This window comes from Oncorhynchus nerka, linkage group LG27 (assembly GCF_034236695.1).
Source record: "Oncorhynchus nerka isolate Pitt River linkage group LG27, Oner_Uvic_2.0, whole genome shotgun sequence".
NCBI classification, from domain to species: Eukaryota; Metazoa; Chordata; class Actinopteri; order Salmoniformes; family Salmonidae; genus Oncorhynchus; species Oncorhynchus nerka.
This window is the reverse complement of record NC_088422.1, coordinates 106,338,934-106,358,294: the sequence shown is the minus strand read 5'-3', so window position 1 is coordinate 106,358,294 and position 19,361 is coordinate 106,338,934. Positions and strand designations below refer to the sequence as shown.

The 19,361-nt window shown below is 48.6% G+C and overlaps 1 protein-coding gene across 1 annotated transcript; it reads right to left on the bottom strand.

Annotated features, from left to right (window-relative positions):
- Positions 1 to 290: 290 nt before the first annotated feature.
- LOC115116920 (AP-3 complex subunit sigma-2-like) lies at positions 291 to 19,104 on the bottom strand. The gene is made up of 5 exons (XM_065011295.1): positions 18,973 to 19,104; positions 18,563 to 18,654; positions 18,059 to 18,170; positions 12,103 to 12,174; positions 291 to 564 (listed from the first exon to the last, which is right to left on the bottom strand). Exons 1-5 carry the CDS (start codon positions 19,039 to 19,041, stop codon positions 439 to 441), a joined length of 471 nt encoding a protein of 156 aa, XP_064867367.1. The 5' UTR covers positions 19,042 to 19,104; the 3' UTR covers positions 291 to 438.
- Between the last annotated feature and the right edge of the window lie 257 nt (positions 19,105 to 19,361).

The window sequence follows — 19,361 nt, the reverse complement described above, 5'->3', positions numbered from 1 at the left end:
CTCTGGTCTAAAGTAGTGCACTATAAATAGGGTGCCATAGGCTCTGGTCTAAATAGTGCACATGATACCAAGGGTTCAATAGGGCTCTGGTCTAAAGTAGTGACACATATATAGGGTTCAATAGGGCTCTGGTCAAAAAGTAGTGCACTATATGGGGAATAGGGTGCCATAGGGCTCTGGTCTAAAGTAGTGCACTATATGGGGAATGATGGGTGCCATAGGGCTCTGGTCTAAAGTAGTGCACTATATATGGGAATAGGGTTCCATAGGGCTCTGGTCTGATAGTAGTGCACTATATAGGGAATAGGGTTCCATAGGGCTCTGGTCTAAAGTAGTGCACTATATAGGGAATAGGGTGCCATAGGGCTCTGGTCTAAAGTAGTGCACTATATAGGGAATAGGGTGCCGTTTGGGCCTAGCCCCTGCTCCGCTCCCTGGTCAGAAGGGAGAGAGGCTGGGCACTTTGATATTGATGTCTCCGATGTTGATGTTGCGAGGCATTTCTGGGAGGTTGATGTTCTTGACGGCGGAGACAGCCCGCGCCGGCGCTGCAGAGAAGCCCCCCTGAAACAGACACAACTCTGCTTTGAGGCTTTGGAGATGATGAAATACACAGCAATGAAATGAACTCATCAGGTATAATAGAGAGAGGAGACTAAAGGGTCTGGTTATGGACATCATGTTGAATCTACAGTAGGCTTCATCTCTGTCTGGGAGACCAGGGTCGTATTCACTAGGAACGTTCATCTCTGTCTGGGAGACCAGGGTCGTATTCACTAGGAACCTAAAGGTCTAGAGTCTAGAATAACAGCCCCAAAGGTCTAGAGTCTAGAATAACAGCCCTAAAGGTCTAGAGTCTAGACTAACAGCCCTAAAGGTCTAGAGTCTAGAATAACAGCCCCAAAGGTCTAGAGTCTAGAATAACAGCCCCAAAGGTCTAGAGTCTAGACTAACAGACCCTAAAGGTCTAGTCTAGAATAACAGCCCCAAAGGTCTAGAGTCATAACAGCCCAAAGGTCTAGAGTCTAGACTAACAGCCCCAAAGGTCTAGAGTCTAGACTAACAGCCCTAAAGGTCTAGACTAGAAACAGCCTAAAGGTCTAGAGTCTAGACTAACATCCCTAAAGGTCTAGAAGTCTAGACTAACAGCCCTAAAGGTCTAGAGTCTAGACTAACAGCCCTAAAGGTCTAGAGTCTAGACTAACAGCCCCAAAGGTCTAGAGTCTAAGACTAACAGCCCTAAAGGTCTAGAGTCTAGACTAACAGCCCTGAAAGGTCTAGAGTCTAGACTAACAGCCCTAAAGGACTCTGAGGACCAGTCACTAGACTAACAGAGCCCTAAAAGGCCAGACCAGACTAACAGAGGACTCTAACTGACAGGACCAGTCACCAGACTAACAGAGGACTAACAACAGGGCCAGTCACCAGACTAACAGAGGACTCTAACTACAGGGCCAGTCACCAGACTAACGGAGGACTAACTACAGGGCCAGTCACCAGACTAACAGAGGACTAACAACAGGGCCAGTCACCAGACTAACAGAGGACTAACTACAGGGCCAGTCACCAGACTAACAGAGGACTAACAACAGGACCAGTCACCAGACTAACAGAGGACTAACAACAGGGCCAGTCACCAGACTAACAGAGGACTAACAACAGGGCCAGTCACCAGACTAACAGAGGACTAACAACAGGGCCAGTCACCAGACTAACAGAGGACTAACAACAGGACCAGTCACCAGACGAACAGAGGACTCTAACTACAGGACCAGTCACCAGACTAACAGAGGACTAAATACAGGGCCAGTCACCAGACTAACAGAGGACTAACAACAGGGCCAGTCACCAGACTAACAGAGGACTAACAACAGGGCCAGTCACCAGACTAACAGACAGGACTAAATACAGGGCCAGTCACCAGACTAACAGAGGACTAACTACAGGACCAGTCACCAGACTAACAGAGGACTAACTACAGGACCAGTCACCAGACTAACAGAGGACTAACTACCGGACCAGTCACCAGACTAACAGAGGACTAACAACAGGGCCAGTCACCAGACTAACAGAGGACTAACTACAGGGCCAGTCACCAGACTAACAGAGGACTAACAGAAGACAGGGCCAGTCACCAGACTAACAGAGGACTAACTACAGGACCAGTCACCAGACTAACAGAGGACTAACTACAGGGCCAGTCACCAGACTAACAGAGGACTAACAACAGGGCCAGTCACCAGACTAACAGAGGACTAACAACAGGGCCAGTCACCAGACTAACAGAGGACTAACTACAGGGCCAGTCACCAGACTAACAGAGGACTAACAACAGGGCCAGTCACCAGACTAACAGAGGACTAACAACAGGGACCAGTCACCAGACTAACAGAGGACTAACTACAGGACCAGTCACCAGACTAACAGAGGACTAACTACAGGACCAGTCACCAGACTAACAGAGGACTAACTACAGGACCTATAAGTGAACTGACTAACCTCTGATTTCTCCACAGGTTCTGCAGCTCTACCTGGCCCACGATCTCATTCATGAGGACTCCAGCAGGCCCCCCATCACCACCTCCCTGAAGGATGTAGTGGACTGTAGATGATAGGGGTCCCATACAACAAGGTAATGTATCAGACCTGTAAACAGGGATAGGGCCATATAACAAGGACTAATGTAGGACCTGTAAAGACTAATAGGTATATAACAAGGTAATGTAGTGGACTGTAAATGATAGGACTATACAACAGGGCCAGTAATGTACCAGGACCAGTAAAGACTAGGTATACAACAAGGTAATGTATCAGACCTGTAAAGTATGATAGGATATAACATAGGGTATATAAAGTAGACTCTGGTCTAATGTAGTGGACCTGTAAATGATAGGACCTATACAACAAGGTAATGTATCAGACCTGTAAATGATAGGTATACAACAAGGTAATGTATCAGACCTGTAAATGATAGGTATACAACAAGGTAATGTATCAGACCTGTAAATGATAGGTATATAACAAGGTAATGTAGTGGACCTGTAAATGATAGGTATACAACAAGGTAATGTATCAGACCTGTAAATGATAGGTATATAACAAGGTAATGTAGTGGACCTGTAAATGATAGGTATACAACAAGGTAATGTATCAGACCTGTAAATGATAGGTATACAACAAGGTAATGTATCAGACCTGTAAATGATAGGTATATAACAAGGTAATGTAGTGGACCTGTAAATGATAGGTACCGTAGAACAAGGTATATAGCAACTCCACATTGACCTGTAAATGTAATACCCTGTATATAGCCTCCATCATATACTCTGTAGGACCCCCTGTATATAGATCCACATTGACTAATACTAGGAGGTCTACCCCCTGTAATAGCCTCCACATTGACTCTGTAAACCCCTGTATATAGTATACAGCCTCCAATTAATGTACCAGACCCCCTGTAAATGATAGCCTATACACAAGGTAATGTATCAGGACCTGTAAATGATAGGTTGACTCAACAACCCCTGTATCAGCCTGTAAACATTGGTCTGTAACAAGGTACCCCCCCTGTATAATAGCCTCCAAATTGACTCTGTACTACAGCCCAAGGTCTATAGTCCACATTGACTCTGTACCATGACCCCCTGTATATAGCCTCCACATTGACTCTGTATTTTTTAGTAATAGGTTTTAACACCGTTGCTCTATGCTAATTAGTGATAGGTGATGACAACAAGATCCGGAGTTCCACGGTGGACCTGTAAATCCTGGTCTATAAGGTCTGATCAGAACCGCCTGGTCAGACCTACCCTGTCTACTGATCAGAACAGCCTAAAAGGTCTATATCCTGTCTACTGATCAGAACAGACTGGTCTATAGGTCTACTGTCAGTGGCCTGTCTAAACCCTGTCTACTGATCAGAACAGCCTGGTCTATACCCTGTCTACTGATCAGAACAGCCTGGTCTATATCCTGTCTAACTGATCAGAACAGACCTGGTAAATATAGGTCTACTGATCAGAACAGCCTGGTGGACCTGTAAATGATCAGAACAACAAGGTAATGTATCCAGTCTAAATGATCAGGTAACAACAAGGTAATCTATATCCTGTCTAAATGATCAGAACAGCCTGGTCTATATCCTGTCTACTGATCAGAACAGCCTGGTATACCCTAACTAAGGTAATGTATCAGAACAGCCTCTAAATGTAGGTGATCAGAACAGCCTGGTCTATACCTGTCTAACTGATCAGGTATCCTAACTAACCCTGTCTACTGAGTCAGAACAGCCTGGTCTATATAACAAGGTAAGAACAGCCTGGTCTATATCCTGTAAATGATAGGTAACATCAAGGTCTATACCCTGTCTAAATGACCAGAACAGTGGTCTATATCCTGTCACCAGGTAAACAGCCTGGTCTATACCTGTAAATGAACAGCCTGTATATAACAGTGGACCAGGTATATGTCTACTGATCAGAACAGACCTGGTCTAATGTAGGTATGATAACAGAACAGCCTGGTCTATACCTGACTACAAGGTCAGAACAGCCTGTTAAACAATGGACCAGTGGTCTAAATCCTGTCTACCTGATAACAGAACAGCAACTCCACACCTGTAACTGATCAGAACAGCCTGTTAACACAGAGGACCAGCCTGGTCCACATCCTGACTACTGATCAGAACAGCCTGGTCTATATCCAGTCTAATTGACTCAGAACAGCCTGGTCTAATACCCTGTCTACTGATCAGAACAGCCTCCACATTGACTACTGATCAGAACCAGCCAGAGGACTATATCCTGTCTACTGATCAGAACAGCCTGGTCTATATCCTGTCTACTGATCAGAACAGCCTGGTCTATACCCTGTCTACTGATCAGAACAGCCTGGTCTACATTGACTCTGATCAGAACCCCTGGTCTATATCCCTGTCACTGATCAGAACTCAGCCTGGTCTATATCCTGTCTACTGATCAGAACAGCCCCACATACCCTGACTACTGATCAGAACAGCCTATGGTCTATATCCTGTCTACTGATCAGAACAGCCTGGTCATATCCTGTCTACTGATATCAGAACATCCTGGTCTATACCCTGTCTACTGATCAGAACAGCCTGGTCTATTGACCTGTCTACTGATCAGAACAGCCTGGTATATATCCTGTCTACTGATCAGAACTCTGGTCTATAGACCTGTCTACTGATCAGAACAGCCTCTACATTGACTCTGATCAGGAACAGCCTGGTATATATCCTCTACTGATTGAACAGCCTCTATATCCAAGGTAATGATCAGAACCTGTCTATATCCAAGGTAATGTACATTGATGTAGGTATATACCCTGTATACTGATCAGAACAGCTCTGGTGACCTGTATATAGGTGTCTTTTGATCAGAACAGCCTGGTATATATAATGTAGTACTGATTGAACAGCCTGGTCTATATCCTGTCTACTGATCAGAACAGCCTGGTCCTATATCCTGTCTACTGATCAGAACAGCCTGGTCTATACCCCTGTCTACTGATCAGAACAGCCTGGTCTATATCCTGTCTACTGATCAGAACAGCCTGGTCTATACCTGTCTACTGATCAGAACAGCCTGGTCTATATCCTGTCTACTGACTCAGAACAGCCTGGTCTATACCCTGTCTACTGATCAGAACAGCCTGGTCTATATCCCTCTACTGATCAGAACAGCCTGGTCTATATCCTGTCTACTGATCAGAACAGCCTGGTCTATACCCCTGTCTACTGATCAGAACAGCCTGGTCTATATCCTGTCTACTGATCAGAACAGCCTGGTCTATATCCTGTCTACTGATCAGAACAGCCTGGTCTATACCCTGTCTACTGATCAGAACAGCCTGGTCTATATCCTGTCTACTGATCAGAACATCCTGGTCTATACCCTGTCTACTGATCAGAACAGCCTGGTCTATATCCTGTCTACTGATCAGAACAGCCTGGTCTATACCCTGTCTACTGATCAGAACAGCCTGGTCTATATCCTGTCTACTGATCAGAACAGCCTGGTCTATATCCTGTCTACTGATCAGAACAGCCTGGTCTATATCCTGTCTACTGATCAGAACAGCCTGGTCTATATCCTGTCTACTGATCAGAACAGCCTGGTCTATATCCTGTCTACTGATCAGAACAGCCTGGTCTATACCCTGTCTACTGATCAGAACAGCCTGGTCTATATCCTGTCTACTGATCAGAACAGCCTGGTCTATATCCTGTCTACTGATCAGAACAGCCTGGTCTATATCCTGTCTACTGATCAGAACAGCCTGGTCTATACCCTGTCTACTGATCAGAACAGCCTGGTCTATATCCTGTCTACTGATCAGAACAGCCTGGTCTATATCCTGTCTACTGATCAGAACAGCCTGGTCTATATCCTGTCTACTGATCAGAACAACATATCCTGGTCTACTGATCAGAACAGCCTGGTCTATCCTGTCTACTGATCAGAACAGCCTGGTCTATATCCTGTCTACTGATCAGAACAGCCTGGTCTATATCCTGTCTACTGATCAGAACAGCCTGGTCTATATCCTGTCTACTGATCAGAACAGCCTGGTCTATACCCTGTCTACTGATCAGAACAGCCTGGTCTATACCCTGTCTACTGATCAGAACAGCCTGGTTAACTCAGAACAGTGATCAGAACAGCCTGGTCTATATCCTGTCTACTGATCAGAACAGCCTGGTCTATATCCTGTCTACTGATCAGAACAGCCTGGTCTATATCCTGTCTACTGATCAGAACAGCCTGTTAACACAATGGACCAGCCTGGTCTATATCCTGTCTACTGATCAGAACAGCCTGGTCTATATCCTGTCTACTGATCAGAACAGCCTGTTAGCCTGTTAACACAGTATCCTGGTCTAGTGGAACAGCCTGGTCTATATCCTGTCTACTGATCAGAACAGCCTGGTCTATATCCTGTCTACTGATCAGAACAGCCTGTTCAGTGGACCAGCCTGGTCTATATCCTGTCTACTGATCAGAACAGCCTGGTCTATACCCTGTCTACTGATCAGAACAGCCTGGTCTATATCCTGTCTACTGATCAGAACAGCCTGGTCTATATCCTGTCTACTGATCAGAACAGCCTGGTCTATATCCTGTCTATTGATCAGAACAACCTGTTCGTTTTCTGCTGTTGAAAGTGAATAAACACATCAGACTGCAATGACAGGTGGTTGTCATAATACATTCTAGTCGGTTACTTACATTTGGTAAACAAGGTTATAATGAAGGTTTAAATCCTGGCATGTTATTGTTTTACATGATGCTCAAGCTGAGAAGAAAACAGATGCTGGAAGTTAGAGGGTGTTAGCTAAACATACTGGAAGGTGTTCCTGTGAGAGGGAAACAGATGCTGGAAGTTAGAGGGTGTTAGCTAAACATACTGGAAGGTGTTCCTGTGAGAAGAAAACAGATGCTGGAAGTTAGAGGGTGTTAGCTAAACATACTGGAAGGTGTTCCTGTGAGAAGAAAACAGATGCTGGAAGTTAGAGGGTGTTAGCTAAACATACTGGAAGGTGTTCCTGTGAGAAGAAAACAGATGCTGGAAGTTAGAGGGTGTTAGCTAAACATACTGGAAGGTGTTCCTGTGAGAAGAAAACAGATGCTGGAAGTTAGAGGGTGTTAGCTAAACATACTGGAAGGTGTTCCTGTGAGAAGAAAACAGATGCTGGAAGTTAGAGGGTGTTAGCTAAACATACTCAGATAAGTCTAGAGTAGCAGCGGAGCAGTCAGATAGTAGAAAGTACTAAAAACTATTGGTTTTATTTCCATCAGCAGCTTTCTCCAACACTGCCATCACTGGACACAACTAGAATCTCATTCTGTGACATGAAAGGTGGAAGAGTTAGAACTGCACCTAGCTTCTCAACTCCGCCTAGCCTAGCTTCTCAACTCCGCCTAGCCTAGCTTCTCAACTCTGCCTAGCTTCTCAACTTCGCCTAGCCTAGCTTCTCAACTCCGCCTAGCTTCTCAACTCCGCCTAGCCTAGCTTCTCAACTCCGCCTAGCCTAGCTTCTCAACTCCGCCTAGCCTAGCTTCTCAACTCCGCCTAGCCTAGCTTCTCAACTCCGCCTAGCCTAGCTTCTCAACTCTGCCTAGCTTCTCAACTCCGCCTAGCTTCTCAACTCCGCCTAGCCTAGCTTCTCAACTCCTAGCCTAGCTTCTCAACTCCGCCTAGCCTAGCTTCTCAACTCCGCCTAGCCTAGCTTCTCAACTCCGCCTAGCCTAGCTTCTCAACTCCGCCAGCTTCTCAACTCCGCCTAGCCTAGCTTCTCAACTCCGCCCAGCCCTAGCTTCTCAACTCCGCCTAGCCTAGCTTCTCAACTCCGCCTAGCCTAGCTTCTCAACTCCTAGCCTAGCCTAGCTTCTCAACTCCGCCTAGCCTAGCTTCTCACTCCGCCTAGCCTAGCTTCTCAACTCCGCCTAGCCTAGCTTCTCAACTCCGCCTAGCCTAGCTTCTCAACTAGCCTAGCTTCTCAACTCCGCCTAGCTTCTCAACTCCGCCTAGCCTAGCTTCTCAACTCCGCCTAGCCTAGCTTCTCAACTCCGCCTAGCCTAGCTTCTCAACTCCGCCTAGCCTAGCTTCTCAACTCCGCCTAGCCTAGCTTCTCAACTCCGCCTAGCTTCTCAACTCCGCCTAGCCTAGCTTCTCAACTCCGCCTAGCCTAGCTTCTCAACTCCGCCTAGCCTAGCTTCTCAACTCCGCCTAGCTTCTCAACTTCGCCTAGCCTAGCTTCTCCGCTCCCGCTTCTCAACTCCGCCTAGCTTCTCAACTCCGCCTAGCTTCTCAACTCCGCCTAGCCTAGCTTCTCAACACCGCCTAGCCTAGCTTCTCAACTCCGCCTAGCCTAGCTTCTCAACTCCGCCTAGCCTAGCTTCTCAACTCCGCCTAGCCTAGCTTCTCAACACCGCCTAGCCTAGCTTCTCAACTCCGCCTAGCCTAGCTTCTCAACTCCGCCTAGCCTAGCTTCTCAACTCCGCCTAGCCTAGCTTCTCAACTCCACCTAGCCTAGCTTCTCAACTCCGCCTAGCCTAGCTTCTCAACTCTGCCTAGCCTAGCTTCTCAACTCCGCCTAGCCTAGCTTCTCAACTCCGCCTAGCTTAGCTTCTCAACTCCGCCTAGCCTCTCAACTCCGCTTGGTGGAATGTGTTGTGGTCAATTCCATTTCAATTCCAGTCAATTTAGGAAGTACACTGAAATTCCAATTCTCTTCAATGCTTTTTAATCGGGTGTACTCCCTGAATTAACTGGAATTGAGCTCAACTCTGGTTGTGGTATGTGATGGTTGGGGTGAAAATGTACCAGAGAATAGATGGTTGGTGACCTCTGCCCCAACACACAGTACAAATGGGTTTTAAATAGTCCTCCAGTCAATCACAGATAGACCCAGAGCCCCTACCCATTGACAGTTCCTCCAGTCAATCCCAGATAGACCCAGAGCCCCTACAGTCAATCCCAGATAGACCCAGAGCCCCTCCAGTCAATCCCAGATAGACCCAGAGCCCCTCCAGTCAATCACAGATAGACCTAGAGCCCCTCCAGTCAATCACAGATAGACCTAGAGCCCCTCCAGTCAATCCCAGATAGACCCAGAGCCCCTCCAGTCAATCCCTAGATCCAGTCAGTCCCATAGACCTAGAGCCCCTACCCATTGACAGTTCCTCCAGTCAATCCCAGATAGACCCAGAGCCCCTACCCATTGACAGTTCCTCCAGTCAATCACAGATAGACCCAGAGCCCCTACCCATTGACAGTTCCTCCAGTCAATCCCAGATAGACCCAGAGCCCCTACCCATTGACAGTTCCTCCAGTCAATCCCAGATAGACCCAGAGCCCCTACCCATTGACAGTTCCTCCAGTCAATCCCAGATAGACCCAGAGCCCCTACCCATTGACAGTTCCTACTAATTGGTTATATGGTTCAACCACTACACTCTCTGTAGAAACTAATATAGAACTTTGCTCCCCATAGCAGATCAATCGTGGGTCTACATATTCCTCTTTATCAGTACATGTTGCAGGTAAACGGTGCATGATAAAACATGTGTCACACAGGCTGCATTTCTGCCTGCTCAGATACACACGAAAACATTAAGTGAGCCCGGGAATTGAACGAAAATCTCTCAGAAACGCACAAACAAGACCAACAATGCAATATAATATGACTTACATTTTCAGTTACTAGGCCTAAATGAAACCAAGATGGCTCTGACCACGCTGGTATGCTCTGCCCCTCTGATACCTCCAACAGACCTAGGTCAGCCCATCAGACCTCCAACAGACTTAGGTCAGCCCCTCAGACCTCCAACAGACCTAGGTCAGCCCCTCAGACCTCCAACAGACCTAGGTCAGCCCCTCAGACCTCCAACAGACCTAGGTCAGCCCCTCATACCTCCAACAGACCTAGGTCAGCCCCTCATACCTCCAACAGACCTAGGTCAGCCCATCAGACCTCCAAAAGACCTAGGTCAGCCCCTCAGACCTCCAACAGACCTAGGTCAGCCCCTCAGACCTCCAACAGACCTAGGTCAGCCCCTCTGATACCTCCAACAGACCTAGGTCAGCCCCTCAGACCTCCAACAGACCTAGGTCAGCCCCTCTGATACCTCCAACAGACCTAGGTCAGCCCCTCAGACCTCCAACAGACCTCCAACAGACCTAGGTCAGCCCATCAGACCTCCAACAGACCTAGGTCAGCCCCTCAGACCTCCAACAGACCTAGGTCAGCCCCTCAGACCTCCAACAGACCTAGGTCAGCCCCTCAGACCTCCAACAGACCTAGGTCAGCCCATCAGACCTCCAACAGACCTAGGTCAGCCCCTACCTGAATCCACACAGCAGGGGTTCATCTAGGCTGCCTCTGCAAGGCTTCCCTGCTACTACCTAGCTCCACACAGCAGGGGTTCATCTAGGCTGCCTCAGCAAGGCTTCCCCTGCTACTACCTAGCTCCACACAGCAGGGGTTCATCTAGGCTGCCTCAGCAAGGCTTCCCTGCTACTACCTAGCTCCACACAGCAGGGTTTCATCTAGGCTGCCTCAGCAGGGTTTCATCTAGGCTGCCTCAGCAGGGTTTCATCTAGGCTGCCTCAGCAGGGTTTCATCTAGGCTGCCTCAGCAGGGTTTTATCTAGGCTGCCTCAGCAAGGCTTCCCCTGCTACTACCTAGCTCCACACAGCAGGGTTTCATCTAGGCTGCCTCAGCAGGGTTTCATCTAGGCTGCCTCAGCAGGGTTTCATCTAGGCTGCCTCAGCAGGGCTTCCCCTGCTACTACCTAGCTCCACACAGCAGGGTTTCATCTAGGCTGCCTCAGCAGGGTTTCATCTAGGCTGCCTCGGCAAGGCTTCCCTGCTACTACCTAGCTCCACACAGCAGGGGTTCATCTAGGCTGCCTCAGCAGGGTTTCATCTAGGCTGCCTCGGCAAGGCTTCCCTGCTACTACCTAGCTCCACACAGCAGGGTTTCATCTAGGCTGCCTCAGCAAGGCTTCCCCTGCTACTACCTAGCTCCACACAGCAGGGTTTCATCTAGGCTGCCTCGGCAAGGCTTCCCTGCTACTACCTAGCTCCATACAGCAGGGTTTCATCTAGGCTGCCTCAGCAAGGCTTCCCCTGCTACTACCTAGCTCCATACAGCAGGGGTTCATCTAGGCTGCCTCAGCAGGGATTCATCTAGGCTGCCTCAGCAGGGTTTCATCTAGGCTGCCTCAGCAGGGTTTCATCTAGGCTGCCTCAGCAGGGGTTCATCTAGGCTGCCTCGGCAGGGTTTCATCTAGGCTGCCTCAGCAGGGGTTCATCTAGGCTGCCTCGGCAAGGCTTCCCCTGCTACTACCTAGCTCCACACAGCAGGGTTTCATCTAGGCTGCCTCAGCAAGGCTTCCCCTGCTAGTCCTTCCCTCCTGAAGGCTTTCCTCATATTGAATGCATATTGTGTCTATAAACCAGCTGCCATGTCATACACAGAAGTGTATTTATTACTCTAATGCATCAAAGAGTGTCACAAGCCAAAACTTGGCAAAGCTGTGACCTTGTAAATGATTTCCATGGACTTGAACTCACCTTATCCATGTGGAAAATGAGGTCCAGTTCACAGACGTTCTCAAAGCATTTGTCCAGAGTTTCCACGAACACCTACAGAGGAGATATTGTCAAGTCATCCATCTTATGTTAAGTATACAGTACCGGTCAAAGGTTTGGACACCTACTCATTCAAGGGTTTTTCTTTATTTTCAATATTTACTACATTGTAGAATAATAGTGAAGTCATCAAAACTATGCAATAACACATATGGAATCAGGTAGTAACCAAAACATTTTTTTTAAGTGTTAAACAAATCAAAAATATATTTTATATTTTAAATTCTTCAAAGTAGCCACCCTTTGCCTTGACAGCTTTGCATTATCTTGACATTCTCTCAACCAGCTTCACCTGGAATGCTTTTCCCAACAGTCTTGAAGGAGTTCCCACATAGGCTGCTTTCCCTTCACTCTGCGGTCCAACACATCCCAAACCATCTCAACTGGGTTGAGATCGGGTGATTGTGGAGGCCAGGTCATCTGAGGCCAGGTCATCTGAGGCCAGGTCATCTGAGGCCAGGTCATAGTTTTGATGTCTTCACTATTATTTTACAATGTAGAAAATAGTTTTAGAAAATAAAGAAAGCCCCTGGAATGAGTAGGTGTGTCTGGTAATGGTAATGTATGTAAGAATGATCTTTGATGTAATACACAACCTACAGTGCATTCGTTACCCATGTTGTTGTTACATTACAGCCTTATTGTAAAATGGATTCAATCTACACACCATAATGACAAAGACAAAACAGGATATTAGAAATGAAAAAAAACTGAAATAGCAGATTTACATAAGTATTCAGAATCTTTGCTATGAGACTAACTTGAGCTCAGGTGCATCCTGTTTCCATTGATCATGCTTGATGATGTTTCTACAACTTGGCTATATACAGGGGGTACAGAGTCAATGTGGAGGCTATATACAGGGGGTACCGGTACAGAGTCAATGTGGAGGCTATATACAGGGGGTACCGGTACAGAGTCAATGTGGAGGCTATATACAGGGTGTACCGGTACAGAGTCAATGTGGAGGCTATATACAGGGTGTACCGGTACAGAGTCAATGTGGAGACTATATACAGGGGGTCATGGTACAGAGTCAATGTGGAGGCTATACATACACGGTACAGAGTCAATGTGGAGGCTATATACAGGGTGTTACGGTACAGAGTCAATGTGGAGGCTATATACAGGGTGTTACGGTACAGAGTCAATGTGCCAGTTCGTCGAGGTAATACCTACATGTCGGTAGAGTTAAAGTGACTTTGCATAGATAATAAACAAAGTTTGCCCAGCAGCTGGGTTGGGTTTTTACGCTCAACAGTTTCCCGTGTGTATCAAGATTGGTCCACCACCCCATGGGCATCCAGCCAATGGGCATCCAGCCAATGGTCCACCACCCCATGGGCATCCAGCCAATTAGACACAACTGTGGGAAGCATTGGAGTCAACATGGGACAGCATCCCTGTGGAACACTTTCAACACCTTGTAGTCCATGCCTGGAGGAGTTGAGGCTTTTCTGAGGGCAAAAGGGGGAGGTGCTCCTCAATATTAGGAAGGTGTTCTTAATGTTTTGTACAGTCAGTGTATATTTGCTCAATACACACCCATCAGTAGGCTTTACAATGTCATGTATCGTGAGTTCAAGGGTCATTAGTGGTCACTGAAGATCAAGACGAGAAGCGTATCTAAAGCATATCCCGACTTGCCATAACCTTGAACAGCAACTCCACCACCACACAATCAAAAACAATACAAGAGGGGAGGAAGGAGAGAGGAGAGGGGAAGGGATGGAGAGGGGGGAGAGGTGGAGGAAGAGGGGAGAGAGGAGAGAAGGGAGGCGAGAGGAGAGGGGGAGGAAGAGAGCGGGGAAGAGGGGGGAGAGGTGGAGGAATAGGGGAGAGAGGGGAGGGGGAGGCGAGAGGAGAGAGGGGAGGGGGAGGCGAGAGGAGAGAGGAGAGGGGGAGGCGAGAGAGAGGAGAGGGGGAGGAAGAGGGGAGAGAGAGGGGAGAGAGGGAGGAAGAGTGCGGGGAAGAGGAGGGGAGGCGAGAGGAGAGAGGAGAGGGGAGGAAGAGGGGAGAGGAGAGGAGGGAGGCGAGAGGAGAGAGGCGAGGGGGAGGAAGAGGGGAGAGAGGGGAGGAGGGAGGCGAGAGGAGAGAGGAGAGGGGGAGGAAGAGTGCGGGGAAGATGGGAGAGAAGAGGGGGAGGGGAGGGAGGCGAGAGGGAGAGAGGAGAGGGGGAGGGAGGGAGGAGGGAGAGGAAGAGAGGGAGGGGAGGAGGGAGGGGAGGGGAGAGAGGGGAGGAGGGGAGGCGAGAGGGAGAGAGGAGAGGGGGAGGAAGAGTGCGGGGAAGATGGGAGAGAAGAGGGGGAGGAGGGAGGGAGAGAGAGGGAGGGGAGGGGAGGGAGGGAGAGGGGAGGCGAGGGGGAGGAAGAGGGGAGAGAAGAGGGGGAGGAAGATGGGGAGAAGAGGGGGGGGAGGGGAGAGAAGAGGGGAGGGGAGGGAGGGGGGAGGAGGGAGGCGAGAGGAGAGAGAGGGGGGGAGGGGAGGGGAGGGAGGAGGGAGGCGAGAGGAGAGAGGAGAGGGGGAGGAGGGAGGCGGAGGAGAGAGGAAGAGGGGGAGGGGAGGAGGGAGGGGAGGAGGGAGGGGAGGGGAGGGAGGAGGGGAGAGGGGAGGGAGGAGAGGGGGGGGAGGGAGGAGGGAGAGAAGAGGGGAGAGGGAGGGAGGGAGAGGAGAGAGAAGAGGGGGAGGGGAGGGAGGAGAGGGAGAGAGAAGAGGGGAGAGGGAGGAGAGGGGGAGGGAGGGGGAGGGGAGGGAGGCGAGAGGGGAGAGAGAGGGGAGGAGGGAGGCGAGAGGAGAGAGGAGAGGGGGAGGGGAGGGAGGAGAGAGGGAGAGAAGAGGGGAGGGGAGGGAGGAGAGAGGAGAGAGAAGAGGGGGAGGGGAGGGAAGAGGAGAGAGAAGGAAGAGGGAGTGAAGAGGGGAGGGGGAAGAGGCGGAGGAGAGAGAAGAGGGGGAGGGGAAGGCGAGAGGAGAGAGAAGAGAGGGGAGGGAGAGGAGAGAGAAGAGGGGGAGGGGAGGGAGGGGAGAGGGGGAGGGGAGGGGGAGGGGAGGGAGGCGAGAGGAGAGAGAAGAGGGGAGGGGAGGGGGAGAGGGGAGGGGAGGGGAGGGGAGGGAGTGAGAGGGAGAGAAGGGAGGAGGGGAGGGGGAGAGGGGAGGGGGGGGGAGGGAGGGAGAGGAGAGAGAAGAGGGGAGGGGAGGGAGGAGAGGGGGAGGGGAGGGGAGGGGAGGGGAGGGAGAGGAGAGAGAAGAGGGGAGGGGAGGGAGGAGAGGGGAGGAGGGAGGGAGAAATTAATGTATTTATATTTATTTGAAAGCGTTGTCTTCTGTCTATTTAATGATGTGTTTGGTCATCGACTTGAACCCACCCCAACTACCACCACCATCTCAGTGCTAGAGGCGTCACTACAGACCCTGGTCGACTTGAACCCACCCCAACTACCACCACCATCTCAGTGCTATAGAGGCGTCACTACAGACCCTGGTCGACTTGAACCCACCCCAACTACCACCACCATCTCAGTGCTATAGAGGCGTCACTACAGACCCTGGTCGACTTGAACCCACCCCAACTACCACCACCATCTCAGTGCTATAGAGGCGTCACTACAGACCCTGGTCGACTTGAACCCACCCCAACTACCACCACCATCTCAGTGCTATAGAGGCGTCACTACAGACCCTGGTCGACTTGAACCCACCCCAACTACCACCACCATGACAACGTTCAAGTGTTTGAGAGCACTGCATCTCAGTGCTAGAGGCGTCACTACAGACCCTGGTCGACTTGAACCCACCCCAACTACCACCACCATGACAACGTTCAAGTGTTTGAAAGCACTGCATCTCAGTGCTATAGAGGCGTCACTACAGACCCTGGTCGACTTGAACCCACCCCAACTACCACCACCATGAAAACGTTCAAGTGTTTGAAAGCACTGCATCTCAGTGCTATAGAGGCGTCACTACAGACCCTGGTCGACTTGAACCCACCCCAACTACCACCACCATGACAACGTTCAAGTGTTTGAGAGCACTGCATCTCAGTGCTATAGAGGCGTCACTACAGACCCTGGTCGACTTGAACCCACCCCAACTACCACCACCATGACAACGTTCAAGTGTTTGAGAGCACTGCATCTCAGTGCTATAGAGGCGTCACTACAGACCCTGGTCGACTTGAACCCACCCCAACTACCACCACCATGACAACGTTCAAGTGTTTGAAAGCACTGCATCTCAGTGCTAGAGGCGTCACTACAGACCCTGGTCGACTTGAACCCACCCCAACTACCACCACCATGAAAACGTTCAAGTGTTTGAGAGCACTGCATCTCAGTGCTATAGAGGCGTCACTACAGACCCTGGTCGACTTGAACCCACCCCAACTACCACCACCATGACAACGTTCAAGTGTTTGAGAGCACTGCATCTCAGTGCTATAGAGGCGTCACTACAGACCCTGGTCGACTTGAACCCACCCCAACTACCACCACCATGAAAACGTTCAAGTGTTTGAAAGCACTGCATCTCAGTGCTAGAGGCGTCACTACAGACCCTGGTCGACTTGAACCCACCCCAACTACCACCACCATGAAAACGTTCAAGTGTTTGAGAGCACTGCATCTCAGTGCTATAGAGGCGTCACTACAGACCCTGGTCGACTTGAACCCACCCCAACTACCACCACCATGAAAACGTTCAAGTGTTTGAAAGCACTGCATCTCAGTGCTAGAGGCGTCACTACAGACCCTGGTCGACTTGAACCCACCCCAACTACCACCACCATGAAAACGTTCAAGTGTTTGAGAGCACTGCATCTCAGTGCTATAGAGGCGTCACTACAGACCCTGGTCGACTTGAACCCACCCCAACTACCACCACCATGAAAACATTCAAGTGTTTGAGAGCACTGCATCTCAGTGCTATAGAGGCGTCACTACAGACCCTGGTTCAATTTCCAGGCTGTGATTGCGAGTCCTATAGGGCTGACTGTCTGGGAAAGGAGAGGTGAGTGGACAGTACAGTACTGTTCTACACAGTTATAGATGGTAACACAACCCTGCTGTTCTACAGAGTTATAGATGGTAACACAACCCTACTGTTCTACAGAGTTATAGATGGTAACACAACCCTGCTGTTCTACAGAGTTACAGATGGTAACACAACCCTACTGTTCTACAGAGTTATAGATGGTAACACAACCCTGCTGTTCTACAGAGTTATAGATGGTAACACAACCCTACTGTTCTACAGAGTTATAGATGGTAACACAACCCTACTGTTCTACAGAGTTATAGACGGTAACACAACCCTGCTGTTCTACAGAGTTATAGATGGTAACACAACCCTGCTGTTCTACAGAGTTATAGATGGTAACACAACCCTACTGTTCTACAGAGTTATAGATGGTAACACAACCCTACTGTTCTACAGAGTTATAGATGGTAACACACCACACAACCCTGCTGTTCTACAGAGTTACAGACGGTAACACAACCCTACTGTTCTACAGAGTTATAGATGGTAACACAACCCTGCTGTTCTACAGAGTTATAGATGGTAACACAACCCTACTGTTCTACAGACTTATAGATGGTAACACAACCCTGCTGTTCTACAGAGTTATAGATGGTAACACAACCCTGCTGTTCTACAGAGTTATAGATGGTAACACAACCCTACTGTTCTACAGAGTTATAGATGGTAACACACCACACAACCCTGCTGTTCTACAGAGTTATAGATGGTAACACAACCCTACTGTTCTACAGAGTTATAGATGGTAACACAACCCTACTGTTCTACAGAGTTATAGATGGTAACACAACCCTGCTGTTCTACAGAGTTACAGACGGTAACATAGCAACAGTTGCCAACCCACCTGTATTAGATCCAGAATACCGAGCTCACTCTCAGAGGAGTCCACACAGAACACAAAGTACAGTGTTGCGTAGTGCCGGTAGATCAACTTGTAGTCCGAGCCACCGATCAAACTGCAAATAGAGACATTATATTATTAGTCTTATTCTGCAATGTCTGATTCGGTCCGACTTTAACTCATCTGCCAGGGAATTGATGATTGATTGCCGGTCATATGAGCTGAACACTTCGGTCAAACAATACTTATCATTTAACAACCCAGGATAAATCTTTAGTCACAATGACCAACTGAGCTTGCCCAGTTGGTCTATAGGCTACAGTATAGGTAGGTCTACATCATATAGTCACCACAGAAGCACAATACCCCAATACAAGCCATAGATACCTATATAGCTGCCTCCTGGATGGTTCATTGAATCATTAACGCATCTTTTTTTAATTCGCTGATTGTTTCATCAAGAATGTATATTTTTGGTTCATTTAACCAGCTAGTAATGCTGTTTACCTTCCCCCCTCCAAGAAGTTGCAGACGTTGTCGTCCCTCTTCGACACCAGATGGAAAGTCTCTCGAATGATCTGCTGTTGCACATCTTCAGCCTGAGAAGAAATCTGTCTTTGATAAATTGGCTATGAACTCCGTTTACAACTTCAGCTAGCGGTCAGGCAACAGTAAACCAGCCCCCCTGGAGGTTGGCCATCTGTCGGGTACATTGATATTCGTAGCTATGTCAACAAATATATAAGCAACTTAGCTAGTTAGGTATATAAATGTCAATGAATCACATCTCATGATGATGACAATATAGAGTATTGATTAGTTAGCCTCTAGCTAGCATACCATAAGTGCACTAAAAGCTGGCAAATAAGACAGACATAGCTAACAAACTGTAGCAGTTCGTAGATTTGGTTACTTACAAAATATTCATAAAATCTGATGAGTCGTGGTTTCCCATGGTTGTTAAATATTAAAATAGCTTTAATCATATTTAGCTGTAAATGTCTCAGACAGCTGTCCACCTGGCGGATGTGTTGATACGTAGATTTTGCCGGTTCTTCTTCTTCGCTGTGGTTTATTGACAGACTCCACTCATAAACTGTATTGCTGCCACCTACTGTACGGAGGAGTGAAAAAAAAATACACACAATAACTAAAACACATGTAGAGGAACAAACCTTAAACAACAACTAAAACTGTACTATTCAGATCCCTACACAGGCTCTGGAATCTGGGAAGGGGGACCCTCTTTATTCAGTAGTCCCTGTAACATATCAGCTGTAAAGTCCTGGACATCCAGAAATCTATT

Bases quoted from the DNA above. Each gene is read 5' to 3' on its own strand.
- LOC115116920 (XM_065011295.1), bottom strand. From the start codon at position 19,041: ATGATTAAAGCTATTTTAATATTTAACAACCATGGGAAACCACGACTC. The intron at 18,655-18,972 runs GTAAGTAACCAA...ATTTCTTCTCAG, and splicing joins TCAGATTTTATGAATATTTT to GCTGAAGATGTGCAACAGCA. The intron at 18,171-18,562 runs GTAAACAGCATT...CTCTATTTGCAG, and splicing joins AACTTCTTGGAGGGGGGAAG to TTTGATCGGTGGCTCGGACT.